The following is a 19,915-nucleotide window of genomic DNA, read 5'->3' as shown; positions in this document are numbered from 1 at the left end:
TGGTCTTTTTAAAAATACAAAATATTGCGTCAAATTACCAACATCACTTAATTTGAAATGTGTTTTAATTCATCCATTCGCACTTCACAGAGAAATATAATATGGAATAATTCTTCATTAACTGTCTACAAATGACTAGACCTATGTGATATATTTTGTTGACTTGTGTACTTACATTTTCCAAAAATGTTTCCCACAATATTTGAACCCAGAAAAATACTAGATTTTACTCAATGTAATAAGATGTTTAATTTCGCTCGCTTTTAAATTAGGTCATATTCACTTTTCACGTGGCCTTGCTATAACTTCTGGAGCAAACGACGTGTGACGAAGGAGAAACCCACTGCTTACCAGTTAGCTGTTTTATCTTTGGACTCTTCGTATAGGTCACTCGTAATGCATCACGGTCATTCATTGCCTCTTTTGCTGCGTAACCCAAATAAATCTTTAATACATAACCTCATACTCACGTTCATCCATCCACATTAATAACCACATTTTATTGGAAAGTAATTAGAAACATATTCAGTTCATTAAATGTAATTTAAATGTGTTGCACTGTGTGTTTACCTGTTTATTGTGCAGAGGCAGTGCCTCTCCCTCTCCAGCTGTATGTGCAGGTCTGTGTTATTGGCTAATTGAGAGCGTGTTTTGTGCTGCAGTTCTGCCCTGGAGGTTAGTGTTAGCACACACACACTGTAGCAGGACAAATGAGAATACACCCCGCCATCTGCCCAAGAGAGACACTCCCTTGCCCTCTCCTTGTCCCTCTACCCTTGTCCTCCTCTCCGCTTTTACTCTTTTTCGTCTCATTTTCATTCCTTCCCTCATGCTCCCACCTCTCTTTTCACCCCTGCACACCTCTCCTCCCCCTCCTCTTCCCTATGTTTTGCCTCCCATCTTCTCACAGTTTGATCCTCCTCTCGCTCTCTCTTTACCATCATTTCAGCCCCTCTTGTTTCCTCTGTCCTCTTTTCTGCTGCCTGCCTCTCTCCAGCCTGAATAAGTCAGCGTGAGGTGTGTTTGTGTTGTGGTGTGAGGGTTCAGGCTGTCGTGTTGAGGTGTTGCCGTTCTCCGACCGCAGACTTTCAGAACGTTCCATTGGCGTGATCCATAGGGGCTGACACCGAAGGTGACCCCCGGTCGGTAACCTTGGAGACCAACTTTATTAAAATGAATTTGAGTAGAGGGGCCGTCCTGACAGCAGCATAATTACATCGCAGAGCATCAGCACTAATTTATGCAGCCCGCATTCAACCGGTCAGGAGTGCCGAGATGGGGTCAGTGTAGTCACACACACACACCCACACACTCACACACAAAATGGAACACACAATCACATTGACTCAAAAAACACACAAACACAACTGGATCAGAATACCAATAAACACTGATAAATACATGTAGTTTCATCTATTCATCTAATGTTTTCACAGTTTTGAGGGTCAGTATGTTTTGGAATGGGAGTAGACATATACCAGTGTTCCTGGGTCTGTGTTATACAGGGACAGACAGACATGTACAGTTCTTATTAGGGCCACCTTCGGAAAAATGCAGCAGTGTGGTTTTTTAAAAACCACATCAAAAACAGAAAACAAATTAACCAATCAGATACTGCATGTTTGATATTGCTCTAAAGTTTTGGTTTTATCAATAAAAAAATGAGAATCAAATCATGGGAATACCAGTGGGAACTAATATGAAAGAGCTTAAAATCAGTTGGCTCACTATTAAGACTTTTGCTTTACCGCTTGAGATTAATCAAATAATTTAAAGGGCAAATATCAGAGTCTCTCACTCTGAAGTCATTTGGATGTTTTCCTCATGTGTAAATTTGACTTCTAATCATATAATATGCAAAGTTTTATTTTTTCTCTTTCTTTCGTGTCGTTTAATAAATCATCATCTACCTTCTTCTCTTACCCATTCAAATGTCAATATCGAGCTGAAAGATGACCCACAGCTCTGCACTTGACCAAATATGACGAGAGTGACAAAGTATTTTATTGTGGTCTTGTTGTTGATTACAGCTTCTCATTCACTCGTACCACTCAATCTTTAATTTCCATCACTTTTATTCAGATAATGATTTGTAAGGACCTCTGTTATTTATTATCCATCAACAAAGATCCATGATGAAAAAACAATTTAGTTAATGTGCCGCTGGTCTGCAACTAGACGTCACGTCCTTGATCACAGCCACAGTAAGTCTCCACTGCTCCGTCCTCATCACGGCTGAGAATGTACCGAGAGATGGGGGGAAAATGTGGAGCTGGAAATGAGCGGAGCAGTTAGAGGGGAAAAAGAAGAAAAAGGGGTCAGAGGAAGAGAAGCAGGGCAAAGTACAGCAGAGGAGAGTAAAGCGGGGTGAAGAAGGGGGTGGAGGGGTGGACATGGATATAAGTCACAGCTCCAGTCACTCAGTTGTAGCCGTTGTGACCAAGGGCACGCTAATCTATCCCATTAGCAGATCTCTCCAAGTCTCTCATAATGTTACCGCTAGCTGCTCTCCTGTGACGTGTTCTGTGTGTGTGTGTGTGAGGGAGAACGGGAGAGAGAGGATGAGTTTGCGTGAGCGTGTGTGTGAGTCAGTGTGTGTGAGAGACACTGTGAATGAGACGCAATGCTTTCGCCTGGGTGTGTGCGTGCGTGCGTGAGCGTAATGACAGTTCAGCTAGTTGCTCTCCTGTGAAAATGACACGTTCCTGCCAAATTAATATCATTACTATCAGAGTTTAATGGGCCAGTGCTGCCTTCTTATTTAAAACAGAACATCCCTCTCTCGACCTCCACCACAAGGGAAGGGGGGGAGGCGAGGGGGGAGGAGAATGGGTGAGAGCGAATGGCTAAATGAGCAGGATAGACAATGTGAATCAAGGCTTTTTATTTTTTACTGTACCCTGGCCACAAAGAGGGAAGTTGATGCTAAATATGTTGAGAAGAGTTTCAAAGCAAACAAACAAAATATTGACGATGGAAAATAGATAATTCATCTGTGAAGAAAAGAGCTGAGAAGAAATAAAGATTTCAGTTATAATTCATTGGTATTTCGTCATTTAAATAAAAATAAAAACTCCTTTGTCACTTTGTGTGATAGCTTTAAGAATGTGCCCTTGCGTCTTTGTTGAACAATGAAGAATCCTCCTGGGTTCTGATGTTCAATTTTGGGATTGGATTCTTTGTATGTGTTACACTGGATACATCCACTTAGCATAACAAAAAGCCACATAATGTTTGCTTTGTGTTGGGTGCTCAGGAGCGCCTGCCTTTTCTGAGGTGGAGAATTTTGGAGGCTCCTTGGATGTGTTTGGTTCTCGGCTACATTTTCTTTCTTGCTTGTGTTTTACAGGACGCCTTTCTGGTCGTTCGTTTTTTTTATTTTATTTTCGGGTACCTTACAGTAGGTGTGTGTACAGTATGAGAAGTCGGTTAGGGTGTCATTCTTCACTTGGAGGCAGCACTGTGATAATGAGTTCATTTGGAAGTACACTCTGCAGGTTGTCTGTGTATGTGGGCGCGTGCATCATTGTGTTTGCACATGTGTGCATATTTGTACATTCTGTAGCCATGTGAGTGTAGCTACTGTTCACTACAGTGTGTGTCTGTGTGTGTGAGAGAGAGAGAGAGAGAGAGAGAGAGAGAGAGATTTTGGTACGTCCGTGTGCCTGAATGTGTCTGAGAGATTCTCAGTGTGTGAATATGTCAGATTGCCGCAGGAGACCAATTAGCTGGTGCATCAGTGAGGAGGTGAGCATACACACACCTGTGTGTGGCCCTATTACACCAGCTCATCACACAGTCACATACCAACACACAGACAGCATTGCTCTTCTTATAATAGAAACATAGTGACACTTACAGTACATTGACCATATGGAATAATGACTCCACTGTGCCAAACTGTCAGACGTGATTCACCAAGCATGTGTTATTTCAACCCGCTGTTACTAACTTAACCAACTTTTGTGAATTACGCTGCTATCTCGCTGCTGCTGAATGTTTGTCGCTAGCAATATGTATTTCACATTCGAGGGTTTCTTTGCACAGAACTGCATGACTTTCATACACAGGAGGTGGGATCAGAGAGATTCAGTCCAAACTTTGAGGTGTCGTGCACCGTCGAAGTCAGGTGAGATTGAAAAAGCCGATCACAGCCAATAAAGCAGCCAGGACTCTTCATGTATAATTCAGATCTTTTATGGTGGGCTATGCACCCATATGGGCATGCTAAAGGAAGACTAAGGCCATTTCCAGCCAGAGAAAAGCCCCTTTAAAAGCTTATCCCGGTGCCAGAGTCCTGCTCCTTTTACTGCTCCTCTTTAATGAATAGGTGTCCAATAAGGCCTTTTATTGTCTTAGCATATGTTGCTTTTATTAGGGGAAAATAATTAGGTTGTGCGGATCACTTCGAAAGTCCTCTCGCAAGATAAAAATGAGATAGTTTCACAGTCGCTGCGCAAGTCCTTCTGACTCCCCGTCGTTTTCCCCTTGGATGCCTTGTGTCCTAGCTCCCTCATCTCCTTCCTCTCCTACTCCTTCGCCCTGTCCCTCCTCTCATCGTTATGCCTCCCCTCCTCCTCCTCCCTCTTGTACTTTGCATTCCCTCCATCTCGTTCCTCACTTCCTCTTCTATTGTTCCCCTGAACATGTGGGCATTAAATGTATGCAGGGGTGTCGCATTGGACTGCGCATTTACACACACACATAACAGATGAACAATCACAGTGTGACAGGAGGCCGTTGATGACTGACACTTGGTTGATCTTATCTGGTGCAGAAGGGGTAAAGGGAGGGCCGCAGGGAAAGAGAGAAATAGTGTAGGCGGGGGGGGGGGGGTGCAGGGCTTTGTGTTGTGTTGTTGTCACTCTTTCATAGTTTACTCCTCTGCTCCTTTCTCTCTCTCTCCCTCTCTCTGCCTTCTCATCTTCGGCTACATCACTTATATGCAGTAGAAAGAAAAAAAATGTCAACAGAGCTCATCTGTGATCTGGGACTCGAGGGAAAGAGATCCATTTACTCCCCTACTATGACCGTTTACCCATGAGACCTCGGCTACAGCAGCACTGTATGCCGAGTCCTGTAAGTTATGAGGCCGGGGGGGGGGGACTGTTATGTGGGACTGCCGAGGTTTGATGGAAAAGCAGGGGCAGAGGAAGGAGCAGGGGGCAAAGCAGACAGACGGACAGAGAGAGATTGAGCAGATGATGGAGGGAGAAAGGAGGCTTGTCCTTCCATCCTGTCCTTAATGCCCCTCAGGGGAGCTCGCTGCCCGTAGGTGAGTATTAGCCATCGGCCACAGGGCTAATGGAGGGTATGAAATAGAGTTTAGTATATACAGATGACCAGGAATATACTAATCACTGGGGAGACCCCGGAGGAGAGCTGGTCATTCTGTGCAGATCTAAACAAGGAGTCAGTCAGACGCAGCTCTTACTTGAATAGAGGCTTTACCTTGTACTCAAGGCTGAATAACTGGAAATCAGAATCTATTCTCCCCATAATTGTGCTAGAACCGATTAAATGAACAACATAGGCTAATGTGACCTTTGGCCTACCTCGGTCAGGGTGACAGAGGTCAGCGTGGAGTCAGAGGGGTGAGTGTCAGGGTGCGTTCTGAAGTGTGCGCTGAGGTGTTTGAGCTGCTAATCTCCACTGTTCCTGGTTGAGTGGTCAAGCTGAATGGAAGGACAGCTTGTTTATCTGAGGGGACCGCATTACCCAGCATTCCCTCTACAGCTGGACCAGGCACGCTCAGCGGAGCTGTCGGCTTGCAAGAGGTTACTACGGCTGAGGGCAAAAGATTGCTCTGCACACACGCACACATGCAGGCAGGCAGGCAGGCACACACACACACACACACACACACACACACTCAATGAATTCAGAAGACATTGCATTGACTTACATTGATCTCCTCGAGACCAACTCAAACCTTAACCAATTGTTACTACATACCTTACCTTACCTAACCTAACCTGAACCTTACTCTAACTTAATCTTTAGACATGTCTTCACCTCAAAATGTTATGATTTATTTTATGCTGACCTGCTTTTGATGCCCAATGGAAGACAAGTCCCCATAATGTGACTGTGAAACCAGATTTAGATCTCCACAACATACCTGGAGAACACACACACACACACACACACACACACACACACACACACACACACACACACACACAGGAGTACAAAGAAGAAGCTGATGATTTCAATGGTTATTTATTAAATGTAAAATATCTTTAGCACAGATTAAAAATCAGACACCTCCATCTATTAAACATCACAGGTTGAGAAAAAAAACATATCCCCGAAACAGAATCACAATCCCTTTGGAGTCCCAGGTTCAGGAGAGCAAGTCCACGAGGCTGCGCAGAGGGCTGAGGCAAACACCGACTTACACGCCAGGAAATACTGTCTAAATGCTGCAGCTGTTTTTCACCGGTTTGTAGAAAAGGATTTTTGTTCACCGAGTATTTTGGAAATTCCAGGATTTTAGCAGTAACTCAGATTATATAATAAATCTATAGTTCATGTTTTCTTCAGACCTGTCTGACTAAAACAGGGCAAAGTGTGGTGCTTGTCTGTGACTGACAGGTAACTAAACTTTGAGCAGACAAAACCATTTTTGGGTTCTGTTCGAAAATGTCTCCTTGGCCAACTGCGTATATGCAGTGAGCCTCCACAAGTCAAGGACTTATGCTGCAGTGATCTGTGGTTTATTTAAATAGCAAATGGCTTTGTCCGGTTTGCCAACATTTAGCACTGCCGCGGAATTGGAGTGCCATCACAGAGGTCACCTGGTGAGTGCCCCCCCTCTCCTCGCTGCTCTGCCTCAACCCTCGCTGCTGTACACAAATGCCAACTGACAACAACTGACACAGATGGTGAGCAGAAACACAGAAGGACAGGCAAAGGAAGAGAACCACCCACAGGAGTAAGAAAAGAAGGAAGACTCGACACACACTGTCCAGGAGAGGATATTGCCCGACAATATTATCAACTCATTTATTTTAAACCTTTTTTTTATTTAATCATTTCATTTTTTTTCCACTTTTTTAAATTATCACTTTTTTTCATGCCATATGAGAATTTGGGGATTATAAAAGTACCTGAAAGAATTGCTAGGTTTTCAGCATGCATAGCTGTTTGTATTTACAGGTTCGTATGTACAGGGACGGGCCAAAAACAGACTGCTCTACAGTACTGGGTTTATTTACATCCAAGTCAGAGGAAGAGGTCAATGTCGTAACTACAGATGTGGGGGGTGGAGGGTCACATGCATAGGATCAGAAAAATGCTTACACGGCTGAGTACAACTTGAATGAGGAAGACGCGGAACAGAACACGGCAAAGTAACGTCACGGTTAATTCAACATCATCACATCCACCTTTTTGCTTTTGAATACGAGCTTTCAACAACGGATTATTGCGTAACACTTCACAAGGACACATCTATTGCAAGTCCATGAGGTCCTCGGGTTAGGAGTCGATACTGAGATTGGAAGACTTGGATCTGATCCCAGAGCAGTTCCAGAGCCATGGTGGTGGAGCGTAGGCTCTCTGCTGCTTTTCTACTGTCAGCTTATTGCAGTGTGTTGTAAATTTGTTTCCTTAGTATTTGGGTGAGTTTTTATGACCCATGAAAGCAGATGAACACGAAAGTGAGTAAGATTTTACTTTACTCACTTTAATCGGACCTGCTCCTTTGGTTCAACATATTGCTGCGAACTTCTTGGGTGTTTTTTTTGTTTTTAAGGATAGAAGATCCTCCGGCCCATGTTCTCCCCTACCCAAATCAGTGGGTGTGTAGCTGTGTTTCCTTTTGAAGGACTGTCCAAGTGAAGTCTCAAGTCTTCATCTGTGCTCACCAAAGACTCAACGATTGTTCTAGAAGATGTTAGTGTTTAATTTCAAAGCGCAGATCATCGTTAAAATAAAACAAAACTATTGGTGTGAAAGTAAAAATGCTTTAGTTGAACCCATTTCTATTTCAGAGATGCTTTGGAGGGTTTACAGTGAAATATCTGAGTTGGGTGTGTGAGTGGCTTTCAGACCAGACCCTTTGCACAGCAATAGGCGGCGAACCACACACTCACAATGATGAAGTAAATACACTTTAATTACTTCAAATGAAAAAAATCCTTCACAGGGAAAAATGCTGGATATTGTTATTTCTCCGATGAGTCCACGTCAAGACCTCATTTCTGCATCTGAAGTCTGAGTCGAGTCACAGTCGACAGCTCTGGATAATTGAGAACAACTCTTAAACACCACAGATGGTTTTTTTCTGAGGGACACGGTACACAAGGTCATGATTCACATTTAGTTGCAGAAGATAGAAAGACACACAGCAAAGGCCCGCAGTTTGTAAACAGCTAAATTTACAGGCATAGTCTTCAGTTTCACATGGGACGGAGACGTCTGTCTCACCAGAGACAGACGTGACAAACTGTGATATTACCTTTCATGTAGATTGTCCCAAGTGTTAATTTGAGAATACGTTTGTTGTTCACGTGTAGATATGTATTTGCTTGTAGTTGTGTAATGTAAGTGTATCAAGGTTGTTGGGCATCTTCTCTTGTTCCCCCCCCCCGCCTCACACACGCCTCCTATCTGCAAACACACAATGATAGATGGCTGTGGTGGGTGGTTGAGCATGTTAATGTCTAATCTCATCAGCCTTATCTTCTGCAGAGGTCGCAAGGTCAAGTGGTGAGGGGGGATGAGCTAAACACCAATAAGAGAGCTCATTGCTGGACACACGGCGCTAACGGGCCAAGTTTGCGTTGTGTCCACTTACCACAAACTGGACTGCAGAGTAGTGGAAGTTCATACTTCTCTTTCCAAATATTGAAGTCCTTTAGGAAAAAAGTCCCAAAGCCTTCATTTTTAATTCAGCCACATAAACCTGGATCATGACCATGAAAGTTTTTTATCAGTATTTCCACGGTACAGCAGGACCAGTGTTTGGTAACTGGACACAAACAAACTGCTTCTGAAAGTCAGCCAAGTTCAAGGGGGCGTCTGCGAATCAGAGGCGGCTGCCCTGAAATCTTCAGTGGAGTTTGAAAGGCATTTCAGACAAACTAAATCAGATGCCCTAAGCGGGGGGAGATGAGTTAAACTGAGCGCGTGTGAACCTGCAACTCGGAGACACTGCTTGGCATTTGTCTGTCTTTGATATGGCGGCATGTGATGTGGATGAAGTTATCGCCCCGCTGGCAGGTGACACAGACAGCGGCGCACACAGAGATGCCCACGTTTCATCTGCCGTTTACCGGCTCTCTCATCACACTGCACATCAAACACACTCAATCTGCTGCTGCAACGCTACACACCCCGGCTCCTCCTGCTGGAAGTTTACTCTGAGTTAAAGGGACTTGTGTGTGTGTGTTGAGAAAAATATTTCTTGGAATCTGATTTGTGTGTTTTTTTGTTCAACGCATTTGCATTTTGTGCATATGCCTGTACTCGTGTACGAAAGTATAGATGCTCTGGACCTCAATGGATCTTTCCACTTGGTGTGTGTTGCTCCTATAGCTGCTTTAGGAAGCTGTTCAAACAGTTGGCATGTAGCGTGGCTCCATTATGCATGTGTGTGTATGTTTGTGTGTCTTGCCCATGTTTGACTACTGCATATATGGTTTGTCTCAGAGCGAGCCAGTGCCTATTCGAAACATTAGTCCGCAGTCGTCACGTCAGTGTTCCCTCTCACTCTCTCTGCCCCCCCCCCCTCATTGGGAGATAAAGAAGCGAACCATTTCATGTGGCCTATAGAAGTCATCTCCAGCCTCGGAGTTTGCAGGGAAGCTGTCACAGCAGCTTTTAGCCGGAGCTGCAACATGAAAGATCCCTCTTTGAGCAGCTGGGTTATGTGTGTAATTCTCTCGGACGTGTTTATTCTGCTGCCGTTTCAGCTTTCATTTTCAAATGTCACAGAAATCTCTCTCTCCACTCCTCCGAGAATATCCCCACTAATTACTGACTGACGGGGCAGGGTGTAAACTTAGCAGGTTGCATTCAAGTACTGTTTCACTTTTAGCGAGTCTCGGCTTTAGACGACATGAAACAGAGCGTTCTCCGGGTTGAGACTCGAATGATCGTCAGATTTAAACTCGCCTTTAAAAAGAGAGCGGACTGAGAAACAGCTGGAGGGAAAGACCTGAAGTGTGTGTGTGTGTGTGTGTGTGTGTGCGCGTGCGTGCGTGTGTGTATTTTACGTGAACATATAGCTTATCTATAACCAATCAACTTCTGATACAAACACAGAGATACAGAATTGTCCATTTCCAGGGCTTACTCTCAACTCTGTAAAGCCTGGCTGAACTCATATGCACATCGTGTGAAAATATACATATTCATGACATTAAAACCTGCCCTTTCACAATTTACATAATAGTCGTCGTTTCCATTGTGATTCCCATCCAAACAGGAGCTGGTGTAATTTCCTTGTCCGAGCTCTCACCTTTTCCACTGTGAGTCTTTACATCTGTAGCATTCACATGGTCCCATATAGCCAGAGGTCCTGAACACACCGGGTAGAGAAATAAATAAATATATGTATATAAATATATGTACAGTAAGGGGTTATGCTGTGCCCATGGTAATATGACCCAGTCATCATGGGCTTCAGGGGGAGGGGAGAGACGGCATTATTTTTTCTTTTCCTGTAGACACTGTGTCCTGCTGTCTCTTTTTGTGTGTGTGTGTCTGTTTGTGTGTGTGTGTGTGTGTGTTTGACAGAGGACATAAGGGTTTTGTCGCGTTGCAGTGTTTGTTGTTCGTCCTTCTCTCTTTCCCTGGACAAGACACGTCCTCATGGTCGTGTGTCAGTGGTTGAATTCTCCGGAATGTGTCTGCTCCTCCGGGCTGATCTTACATCTCTTCTCTGTTCCTCTGTCCGCAGCAACAAGGGGCGGCCACCACGGTGTACTGCGCCGTGGCCCCGGAGCTGGAGGGGCTGGGAGGCATGTACTTCAACAACTGCTTCCGCTGCCTGCCGTCCATGCAGGCCCAGGACCAGGGCTGCGCCGCCAGTCTGTGGGAGCTGAGCGAGCGCCTGGTGGCCGAGACGTCTGCGGGGGTGAAGGCCCTCTGATGGACATGAGGACGAGGAGCAGGACGAGGAAGAGGAGGAGGAGGAGGAGGAGGGGGACTAGCCAAAAAGTAATAAGAGTCATGTCGACGTCCAGTTAGATATAAACTGAAGAAAAGATAACTGCACTCTGACTGCACTATACAAGAGCTGCCAACCACAGACGTCCATCACGTGACTACAGGGGCTAAAACACACTACATATACAGTACGGGGGGGGGGGGGGGGGGGTCCATATACACTCTATTGAATACAAAATCAAAGTCTTAGTTGTGTGCAGCTCTGTTGTGGTTCTTTACAGTGATGGTGGGGGGGGGGGTGGGGGGGGGATTTGGGATGAATTCAGGGTCTTACAGTTTGTTCTTTCTTTCTTTTATAAACTTGTAACGTGTATTTGAGGACTGTGTATTTGAAAGTGACCTGTCTCGCTAACAGCACAGGGTGAATTAGGAAGCATCCACTCCTAAGCAGACGCATCTGATTCCAGTATTAGTGAACCACCCGGCGAATATTCTGTCTTTCCAATTATTGTCTGTGTTTTCAGTTTCCTGTTGTCGAGCTCTATGTAGATAATGATGTTTCCTATCCAGACACAGTGAGAATTGTTTAATCATTGTGCTAAATCTTTTTTTTTGGGGGGGCACAAAAGAAATAAGGAGTAATGGGCATGTGACACTTATGGATATATAAACACACTAGAAGTATGATCCTTATGGCTATATACATTATTCTGCAATAGTTTCATCTCCTATCAATGTCCCTATTCGTTTACTGTACAATATTTACATCCTGATTTCGGGGCATGTGCTAAAAGGGGGTGGACATCATATTTTTTCTGTTCGCTATCGGACTCAGCCTAAGTATTAATAATCTATACTCTGGTAAGTCTTAATTACAATTTGGAGGTATTAACGGGTTGATCTGTGTCCACCTGAACACAGTTGGTGGAGAATCTTATTTCCAGAGTCTGTGATCTTTAATTTCTGTGTTTCCTCCCTTGTTGTTTGACCAGAAAAATATGGGAATTCAGTCTCTTGTTGTTGTTTTTTTTTCTTCTTCTTCATTCCGTTGAATTAATGTTGAACTCTGGCCTTGGGTTTGTTTCTCTGGTTGGACGCTTTAGAGACCTTGTGCTTTGTGGCAGTCGGGATGCCGTAGGTTGCTCTTGAAACATCAGCGTTCCGTCGTCATATCTGTAAGAAAACACAAACAAAAAGTATTGTGAGATAAGATTCAGCAAGGAACACGTGTGTGAAATCATCTTAACCACAGAAAGTGAGATGTCCATTCATGTGCGCGCCATTAGAGGGAGATGTGTGTGTGTGTGTGTGGAGAAACAACACTGAAGCCTTGTCACTGCCACTCTGTGTTTGATGATTTAATAATAAAACCATGTAATTCTTCTCTTTGCTTCACTCGTCTGCTTTGTGTCACAACCCTGAGCCTCGAGGTTCTGTGAGCACAGCGACCAGCTGAGATGACCAGCGACCACTCCTCCAGCTAGAGCTGCACTCAGAGCTCAAACCTCTCCCTAGGAACAAAAGTCCCATTAAATTCAATCAAGCTTCACCTAATTTATAGAAGTACGTCCCCTAAATGCATCTGTTTTTTGTTTCTTTTATCAAGATCAATATTCTTTGGACAATCAGTCTAAAAGTTAAAAAAACACCCGTCAATGCAATGTTACAGAATGTGATGAAACCTTTCAGGATCCGCCCCCTGTTCCAGATCCGCACCGAAATTAAAAAAAGTCTTTCCTGACCTTTACCACATCCACCAAATTTCATGGTAATCCTTGAAGTAGCTTTTGCGTATTTTTGCTTACAAACTACCCAACACACAACACAGACAGAGGTGAAAACATAACCTACTGCGCAGAGGTAATTAGAAAAGTGGCAGACACACTGGCATGCTCAGTCAGAAAGGTGCAGAGCCTTTACACAGCTGTGGCCTGTGCAGACACCGATAGCGGCGTCCTGCCCTGCTATCATCTGTCCTGTACCCACACTACAGGTGTCTTATCACTGTGCTTTCACACTGCAGGACATGCCTGGAACACGGATACACACTTAGACGTGCGGCCGGCGAGAGCAGTCGGCGTCTCACATGCACACGGGGGGAAGTGTGTAAAACTGCTCTCGTAGAATTTGTCCACTTATGAAACATATTTACACCGTGTGCATGACCTGGGTCTGCAGGCTGCTGAGCCTCGTCACCAGTCTCTTCCTCTGGCGTCTGTCTGTGTTTCCCAGTGAGCGTTTAGCACGTCAGCTGTTTAGTTTCCCTCTGTCTGTCTGTCTGTGTTTTGTTTTTATCTCTGCGGTTAACAGACTTTTCTACTGTAACAGACACAGTGCTTTGACAATTTGCTGCTCATTCACCAATTCAACACACATCCACGTGGCTCAGGAGACACGTAAACTTCAACATTTACAGAGGAGGAGGAGCCAAGGATCAAACCGACAACCGTGCAATTAGTGGACAACCCGCTCTACATCCGGACAAGCAGCCGCTCTGTGGACCTTATACTTGACTGTGTCACTCCAAGAATAACTACGGGAGAATGTCTTACAATGTGTCACACTGCCCTTCTACTGTCTGGACTTTATTCCAGAGCATTGTTCCACAACCTGTGTTTGTGATCATCTTAAAGAGTAATTCCCTAACTGAGACTTTGGCCCCATCACCATCACTTTCCTGTGAAAGAGGAAAGTCTCAAACTGGGAAGAATCATTTCAAAATGACAGAAAGTGAGATAAAGGATTGTTTGTGACTTCACTGCAGATCAGGAGACTGAAGCTAAACTAAATCTGTCTTCTCGGTTCTTCAGTTAAATTTCTACCTGCCATTTGTCAGTGGCTGAAGTATTTCAACGGCATTTCAACCCCGTGCACTTAGTACACACACAATTCATGAGGTGAATTCTAAGAAGCAAAGCCGAGCTTATGGGCTTGTCGATGACGGCTCTATAAACGAGGAGCTATAGAAAACAGCGTTTGAGGGAAGCCCTCGACTGAACCCAGGACACAAAGGAAATTCTTCAGGAGAACAACAAACAAGCAGACGTCTGTGTGGCTGGATGCTGCAGTGGCCGATCCATGGAGCTGTGTGTGTGTGCGTGTGTGTGTGTGTGTGTGTGTGTGTGTGTGTCCGTGTGTGTGTCCGTGTGTGTGCGCCTGAGTGAAGAGGGAGGGTCCTGCCTGGCTTTTCGAACAAAGTCCTATCGATCAGGCCGTATCGGAATCATCTGATAGCTAATCAATGAGCTACACTTCCTCTCAGCGAGCAGGGAGGAGAGCGAAGCATGGCTCTCACAAGAGGAGGACCTTGATCCCCTGACCCCACAGTGTAGTCCTCGCACACACACAGACACACACACACACTTTCTCTCCATCTCTTTATTTCTCTCTTATAATAACAGAACAAGACAGTGTGATAACTGAAAGCTGCTGCAAACCAAATAACCGAGATACATTAGAGTGTTTTATTTTAATTAGTCGGATTTATCGTTGACTTTCTCCCTTCACTGACTTTATTTCAATTTGGGCAGTAATTGTTTACGACTGACCATTTCATTTTCCATTATTGTTTTTATTTCTTCTTGTGATTAATTTCACCTCTCAAAGAATAATTATGAGAGGATTGATTTGATTATGCCTTTGTTCTGCTCCTATTGGCTCCATTGACTGAGGGAATGCCATGTTGCCATTTCGAGCGGATATATTTAATGATCACAATCAATGTTAAAGCTCTCTCTAGACTCAACTAACTCAATAAATATCTGCCAGGAGGAAATTTACCATCTAACTACAGCGGGCAATAAAGTCTGGCTTCCTGTTCTCCCCCCCCCCCTGCCCCCCCTCCCCCCTGGTCTCTCTCCATCTCCCTCTTGAAGATGACATTGTGATTAAAACTGTTGATCAATTTTCATTAAGTACCACTGTCGAGTCGATGACAATATGATTTCCTTTCAATATCTGCACATGTGCTTTGCTTGCAGACTTTTCCTCTGAGATTATGTATTTGTTATATAATTGTACAGGCAAAAGAAAAATTAGCTAATGATTCCCCCAGTGTCTTATACGCATTTTAATATAAAAAGATGTTTGTTTTTATTCTTGAATTCATGTTTTGCAGATTTGAACGATTTCAGATTTCTGTTCACCTGCAGGAAGAGAAACTCCTCTGGCCTCTGTGTGATTGGGTTTGTGTGTTCGGAGGTAGAAGCAGCAGAGACTGTGGCGGCTGCACGTCTCTCTGAGATGTGACAAACCCGGGGAAACAGACGTCCTGTGCTGTTTGGCACATTATTAAAAACACCACGCGGCTCAGAAGCACACTATAAACAATCTGTGAAAGTTCAGTGTAGCAGGAGGCGTTCGCGTTTCACACAGTTTCTCTCTGCGAACGATGAAAGTTGTGTAACAGGACGATGGTGTTTGCCTGGATGTTGGCGCGTGCATCAAAGTCTTCAGTCCTCCACGAGCTCTTTTACATAAGAACCTCAGGAGCGGCGCTGATAACATTTGGATCCAAATAGCTGTTTTCCAGCGAACCCGCTCACTATCAAATGCACTTATTTCCCCCCGCAGATCTGCTCCAGCAATCTATAACATTCTCTGTTTTTATTGAAGCCCCAACACGACACCTTTGAGGAAATCCTTCCAGCCCCGAGTCCCCAGCGTGTCCTCACCGCTAGACAGCATGACCTTGTAAACCCTGAGTTATTTTACTCACCCATTGTGTGAAGATAGAAAGAAAAGAGAGAGGGGGGAGAGAGGTGAGGGGGGGTAGGGAATAGAGAAGGGGGGGGGGGGAGCTCCTGCCTGTCACAGCTTTCAAACACAAAGAAAAATGAGCACTTGGGCTGAAGTACAATTATTAGCCCCTGTCCACAGATTCATCACACTATAGAGAGGGAGGGCGAGAGGGGAGAGATAGAGGGAGGAGCGCGGCGAGAGGAGGAGTGGAGGGAGGCAGGGAAAAGAGCTGTATGGGTGAGAGAGGAGCCAGAGAGAAGATGGAAAGACAACGACGAGAAAACACTGGGAAGAAAATTGAAAATCGGGGCCGTTACAGTGAGACAGCGAGTCGGGTGCAGGGTGAAGCAGGGGAAGCTGCAGAGTCGAGAGAAACGACCGGGACGCAGGTTTAGGGAAATAAAAGAGGGAGGAAAAGAGAAAGAGGGAGGAAAAGAGAAAGAGGGAGGCCGAGGTAAAGGAAGGTAAAATGAAATAAGAGGATTTGTCAGGCCAGTGGTTGGTGGCAGTAATAAAGCCCGCTAATCTGAGGGAGAACGCTTGGCTGCTCACACACAGACTCTCCTGACGCCCCGCTTTACCACCGGGCCAAGCCAAGGTCACACACACACACACACACACACACACACACACACACACACACACACACACACACACACACACACACACACACACACACACATACTTCCTGCATGTCCTCAATCCATCCTATCTATGTTTTGTGAAATAAGTGCGTGTTTTTGTGTGCACTTAACCTGAGGTCTGGTGCCACTGCTGACTTCACTGCTCTACACACAGACACACACACACACACTCTCTCGCTCACACACACACACACACACACACCTTCTTTCCTTCTCCCTGTGTCTCTGGCTGTCTCGTTAGGCAGCGTCTCCACCAAACAACCCCCTCAGCCATGTTGATTTTGAAATCTCATTTTTCTCTCTCTCCTAACTGGCTCCGCCGCGTGAATCAATAGCCATCAAAAGCATTACATAAATACATCTGTCACGGGCAGATAGTGGAGTGGGGATGTAATGTGTCTGGTTAAGGCCACCATAGGGGGAAAGGAGATAGGGTGTGTGTGTGTGTGTGTCTGTATGTGTGTGTGTGCGTGTTATTAGAGGACAGCAAGTGTCACTTTGTGTGACCAGGTGTGTCGGGCGGAGTGAGAGGTTGTTATTGAGCCGTGGTAAATGACGCAGAACCTGGTGCACCGCTTACTTAGCCCCAGACCCCTGCTCTCTCTGTCTCTCTGTATGTCGGTTGCTGCGTGTTTGTGTGTGTATGTGTGTTTGTGTGTGTCAGTGTGTTGTCACCAGTGTGTTGGTATGAGTTCTTGTAAATCACAAGTCTGAATTAAAGGGTTCACGTGAGTGGAAGAAGTCGTCCATACACCTATGGCTGGGGAGGGTTGAACCTTGCTCTTATAAGTCTCAGCTTTTTTTGAGAAAACTTCTTATTTTCTACCAAAAGAAGCAAATGAAAGAAGAAATGTGGACATAGAGGCTTTTTTATATATATATATATATAAATAAAAGAAAGATCAAATCAGGTATTCGATGTCAGCATTTACTATAAGTTACTGTCTTTCATTCTTTGTGTTTGGAAGACACTCAGCTCTAACACACTCATTTCTCTGTGCAGCTCACTTTGTGCCTAAACTCAAGCAAATCTGTCCATCTTCACAAACAGGAAGAACAAAGAATGATTGATGGGGGGGGGAAAGATGGAGAGAAGAGTGAATCATCTAAACGAGAGCGTTAACAACCAATAAGGTTGAATGTTCTTAACTTTAGGATTACTGCTTCATCTCGGTACGCCTCTGCCAACCAGTCATGTCTCCCTCATCCAGTATATTAAGAGACTTTGAACAATTTCAATAAAAACATTTTAAATACTTTTTGTCAGAATTAGTTTTAATACTGAAATTATGGCCAAATAACAGTTACTTTGACCTTTGAAAAACAAATTCTGATCCAAATTAACGTTTTGTTTACAATATGAAGAAATTCTCTCATTACTGAGACACAAAAAGCTCTTTCTCGTTTCCTCTTCATCATCTTTAATGTTGTCATTGACATTTTCAAATATCACTTTGCTGACAGCAGACTGCAGCTGTGATTGACTGCAGATTTACATGTCATGCTGAAATAGCACAATAACCTGCACGCAGATAATCACCTCATTGAGAAACGCTCCGGCCTCTCTCCACTCACAATTACTATTGTGTATTTGATCATATAACCACTTTCCAACAATGCTCTTAATGGGCTTATTGGCAGCCGACCAGGAAGTGCTTGTAAATAAGTCTGACGCCGTTTGAAACTAATAAATTAGGCTGATGTATGCAAACACGCTAAAATCATAACAATATCCAAATGTGTGTTAGGCAGAGGTGGGGCGGTGACAGGTGCAGATTTATGCTGCTACCAACTGGCCGGCGTCATCACTCACTCAGCCATCTTCAACTTTTTTTATTTGTTTAATTTTCCAAATGTGATTGCTCCAACCACTCCGGCCCGTGCTGATAAATGCAAAGGATCGAGGGTAAAGGAGGCCAAGATTAATACACATCATTTTTCAACTGGACCGATCCAACCAGGAAAAGGGGGGAATGTGCTAAGAGCTCAGAGGAGGAATGAAAGCCAGGCCTGATGGGACGTGATGTAACGGACCATTTACACCAGTACAGTTTCTCCGTGGCTTTCCCCCTAATTGGGACTGTTTAGGTGAAAAAGCCTTTTAACCAAATAAAAGGCAAAACTAAAACACAATATAGGGAAGTGCCATCTTGATCTCTGTCATCTGTTCACCTGCGTAATGTGAGTTCCCACTGTTTTACTGTCTTTGCTGTGAGGTACAACTCCCCCCCCCCCCCCCCCCCCCCCCCGTCGATACTAACACACATATTGTGTAGTTTAAGTCTTAAATATATTCATTTCTACTTGGATTCAGCCTTTGTACGAAGACAGGCGCCTGCAGAGCAGTAACAGGTTCTGTGAAGTCAACATTTTAAAGAATTTAACAGTGAAATGAGGTAAAAGATAGGAAGCAATGAATGAGGTTAAACAGCAATGATTTTAATTAGCAATAATAAAAAATAAGCACAGGGTAAAAGCCTAATTAACCTCAAGACTGAAGCTGCCAACAACAACAACAACAAAGTTTTAGTGAAGCGTCATTGAGAAATTCTGAAACACTGCGAGAATAAATAGACACGTGCGAGTTCACTTGAAGAGTGACAGTGTGTGTGTGTGTGTGTGTGTGTGTGTGTGTGTGTGTGTGCGCGTTCGTGTGTTATAAATGGAAGGCAGAGGAGTCACCTCTCAGAAACACACTCACATAACTACGAGATTAATTACAAGTACCGTGAATCACTGAGCAATTAATTAACTCATCCTTAGTAATGAGTGCGTGTTTGTGCTTGTGTGTGAGTGTGTGTGTGAGTGTGTGAGCCGTGCACACTCTGTGTCACACAGACAGCCTCTCCATCTCTCCACCTCTCGCCCTGTCCCCTCTCTAATTGCTTCCCTCTCTATTAAAATGCAGTCTGCTGTGACATCACTCAGCCCTCTGTTAGAGCAGGCCAGGGCACCGGGCAAACCACACACACACACACACACACACACACACACACACACACACACACACACACACACACACACACACACAGACACACAGAGTTTATTTTATAGGTGTGGATTTTAGGGAGATTTTGCCTGTTTGATCATGAGACAGAGTCGAGTCCCACAGAGTCAACAGAGAGTTCAGGTCAGGAAACAATGATCAACGATGACCATCATGATAAATCTGCTCTCACATCTGATGTCTCCCTGATTCAGTGTTTGTGTTACTGACAAAGAAAATACAAAAGTTCTGACTGATCTGGGATCTTATGGGTGTTTGTTGACGGACAGATAATTAGTATTTTTATGTGAGCTTTAAGAAAAAATATCAAAAGATGATAATTTAACTCAAAAAAATACTATTGCACTTACAAACTAATAATTTGTATATTTATATAAATACATACTAATTAGTGGTCTAATTCGAT

The 19,915-nt window shown here is 44.3% G+C and overlaps 2 protein-coding genes across 5 annotated transcripts in view; one reads left to right on the top strand and one right to left on the bottom strand.

Moving 5' to 3' along the window:
• The window catches only part of wwox (WW domain containing oxidoreductase), a 125,726-nt gene extending 114,414 nt beyond the window's left edge, over positions 1 to 11,312 (top strand). For all 3 annotated transcript variants that reach the window (XM_053427054.1, XM_053427055.1, XM_053427052.1), the window contains one exon: positions 10,910 to 11,312. In XM_053427054.1, coding sequence (XP_053283029.1) covers positions 10,910 to 11,101 — 192 coding nt within the window. In that variant the 3' untranslated portion in view covers positions 11,102 to 11,312. The remainder of the gene's footprint in view (positions 1 to 10,909) is intronic.
• Positions 11,313 to 11,739: 427 nt separating this feature from the next.
• Positions 11,740 to 19,915, bottom strand: part of LOC128444528 (transcription factor Maf) — a 41,966-nt gene continuing 33,790 nt past the window's right edge. For both annotated transcript variants that reach the window (XR_008339157.1, XM_053427051.1), the window contains one exon: positions 11,740 to 12,291. The gene's annotated coding sequence lies outside the window, so the exon portion shown is untranslated. The remainder of the gene's footprint in view (positions 12,292 to 19,915) is intronic.

The sequence above is a fragment of the Pleuronectes platessa genome, chromosome 7, assembly GCF_947347685.1.
Source record: "Pleuronectes platessa chromosome 7, fPlePla1.1, whole genome shotgun sequence".
NCBI classification, from domain to species: domain Eukaryota; kingdom Metazoa; phylum Chordata; class Actinopteri; order Pleuronectiformes; family Pleuronectidae; genus Pleuronectes; species Pleuronectes platessa.
This window is presented reverse-complemented; position numbering and strand designations above follow the sequence as displayed.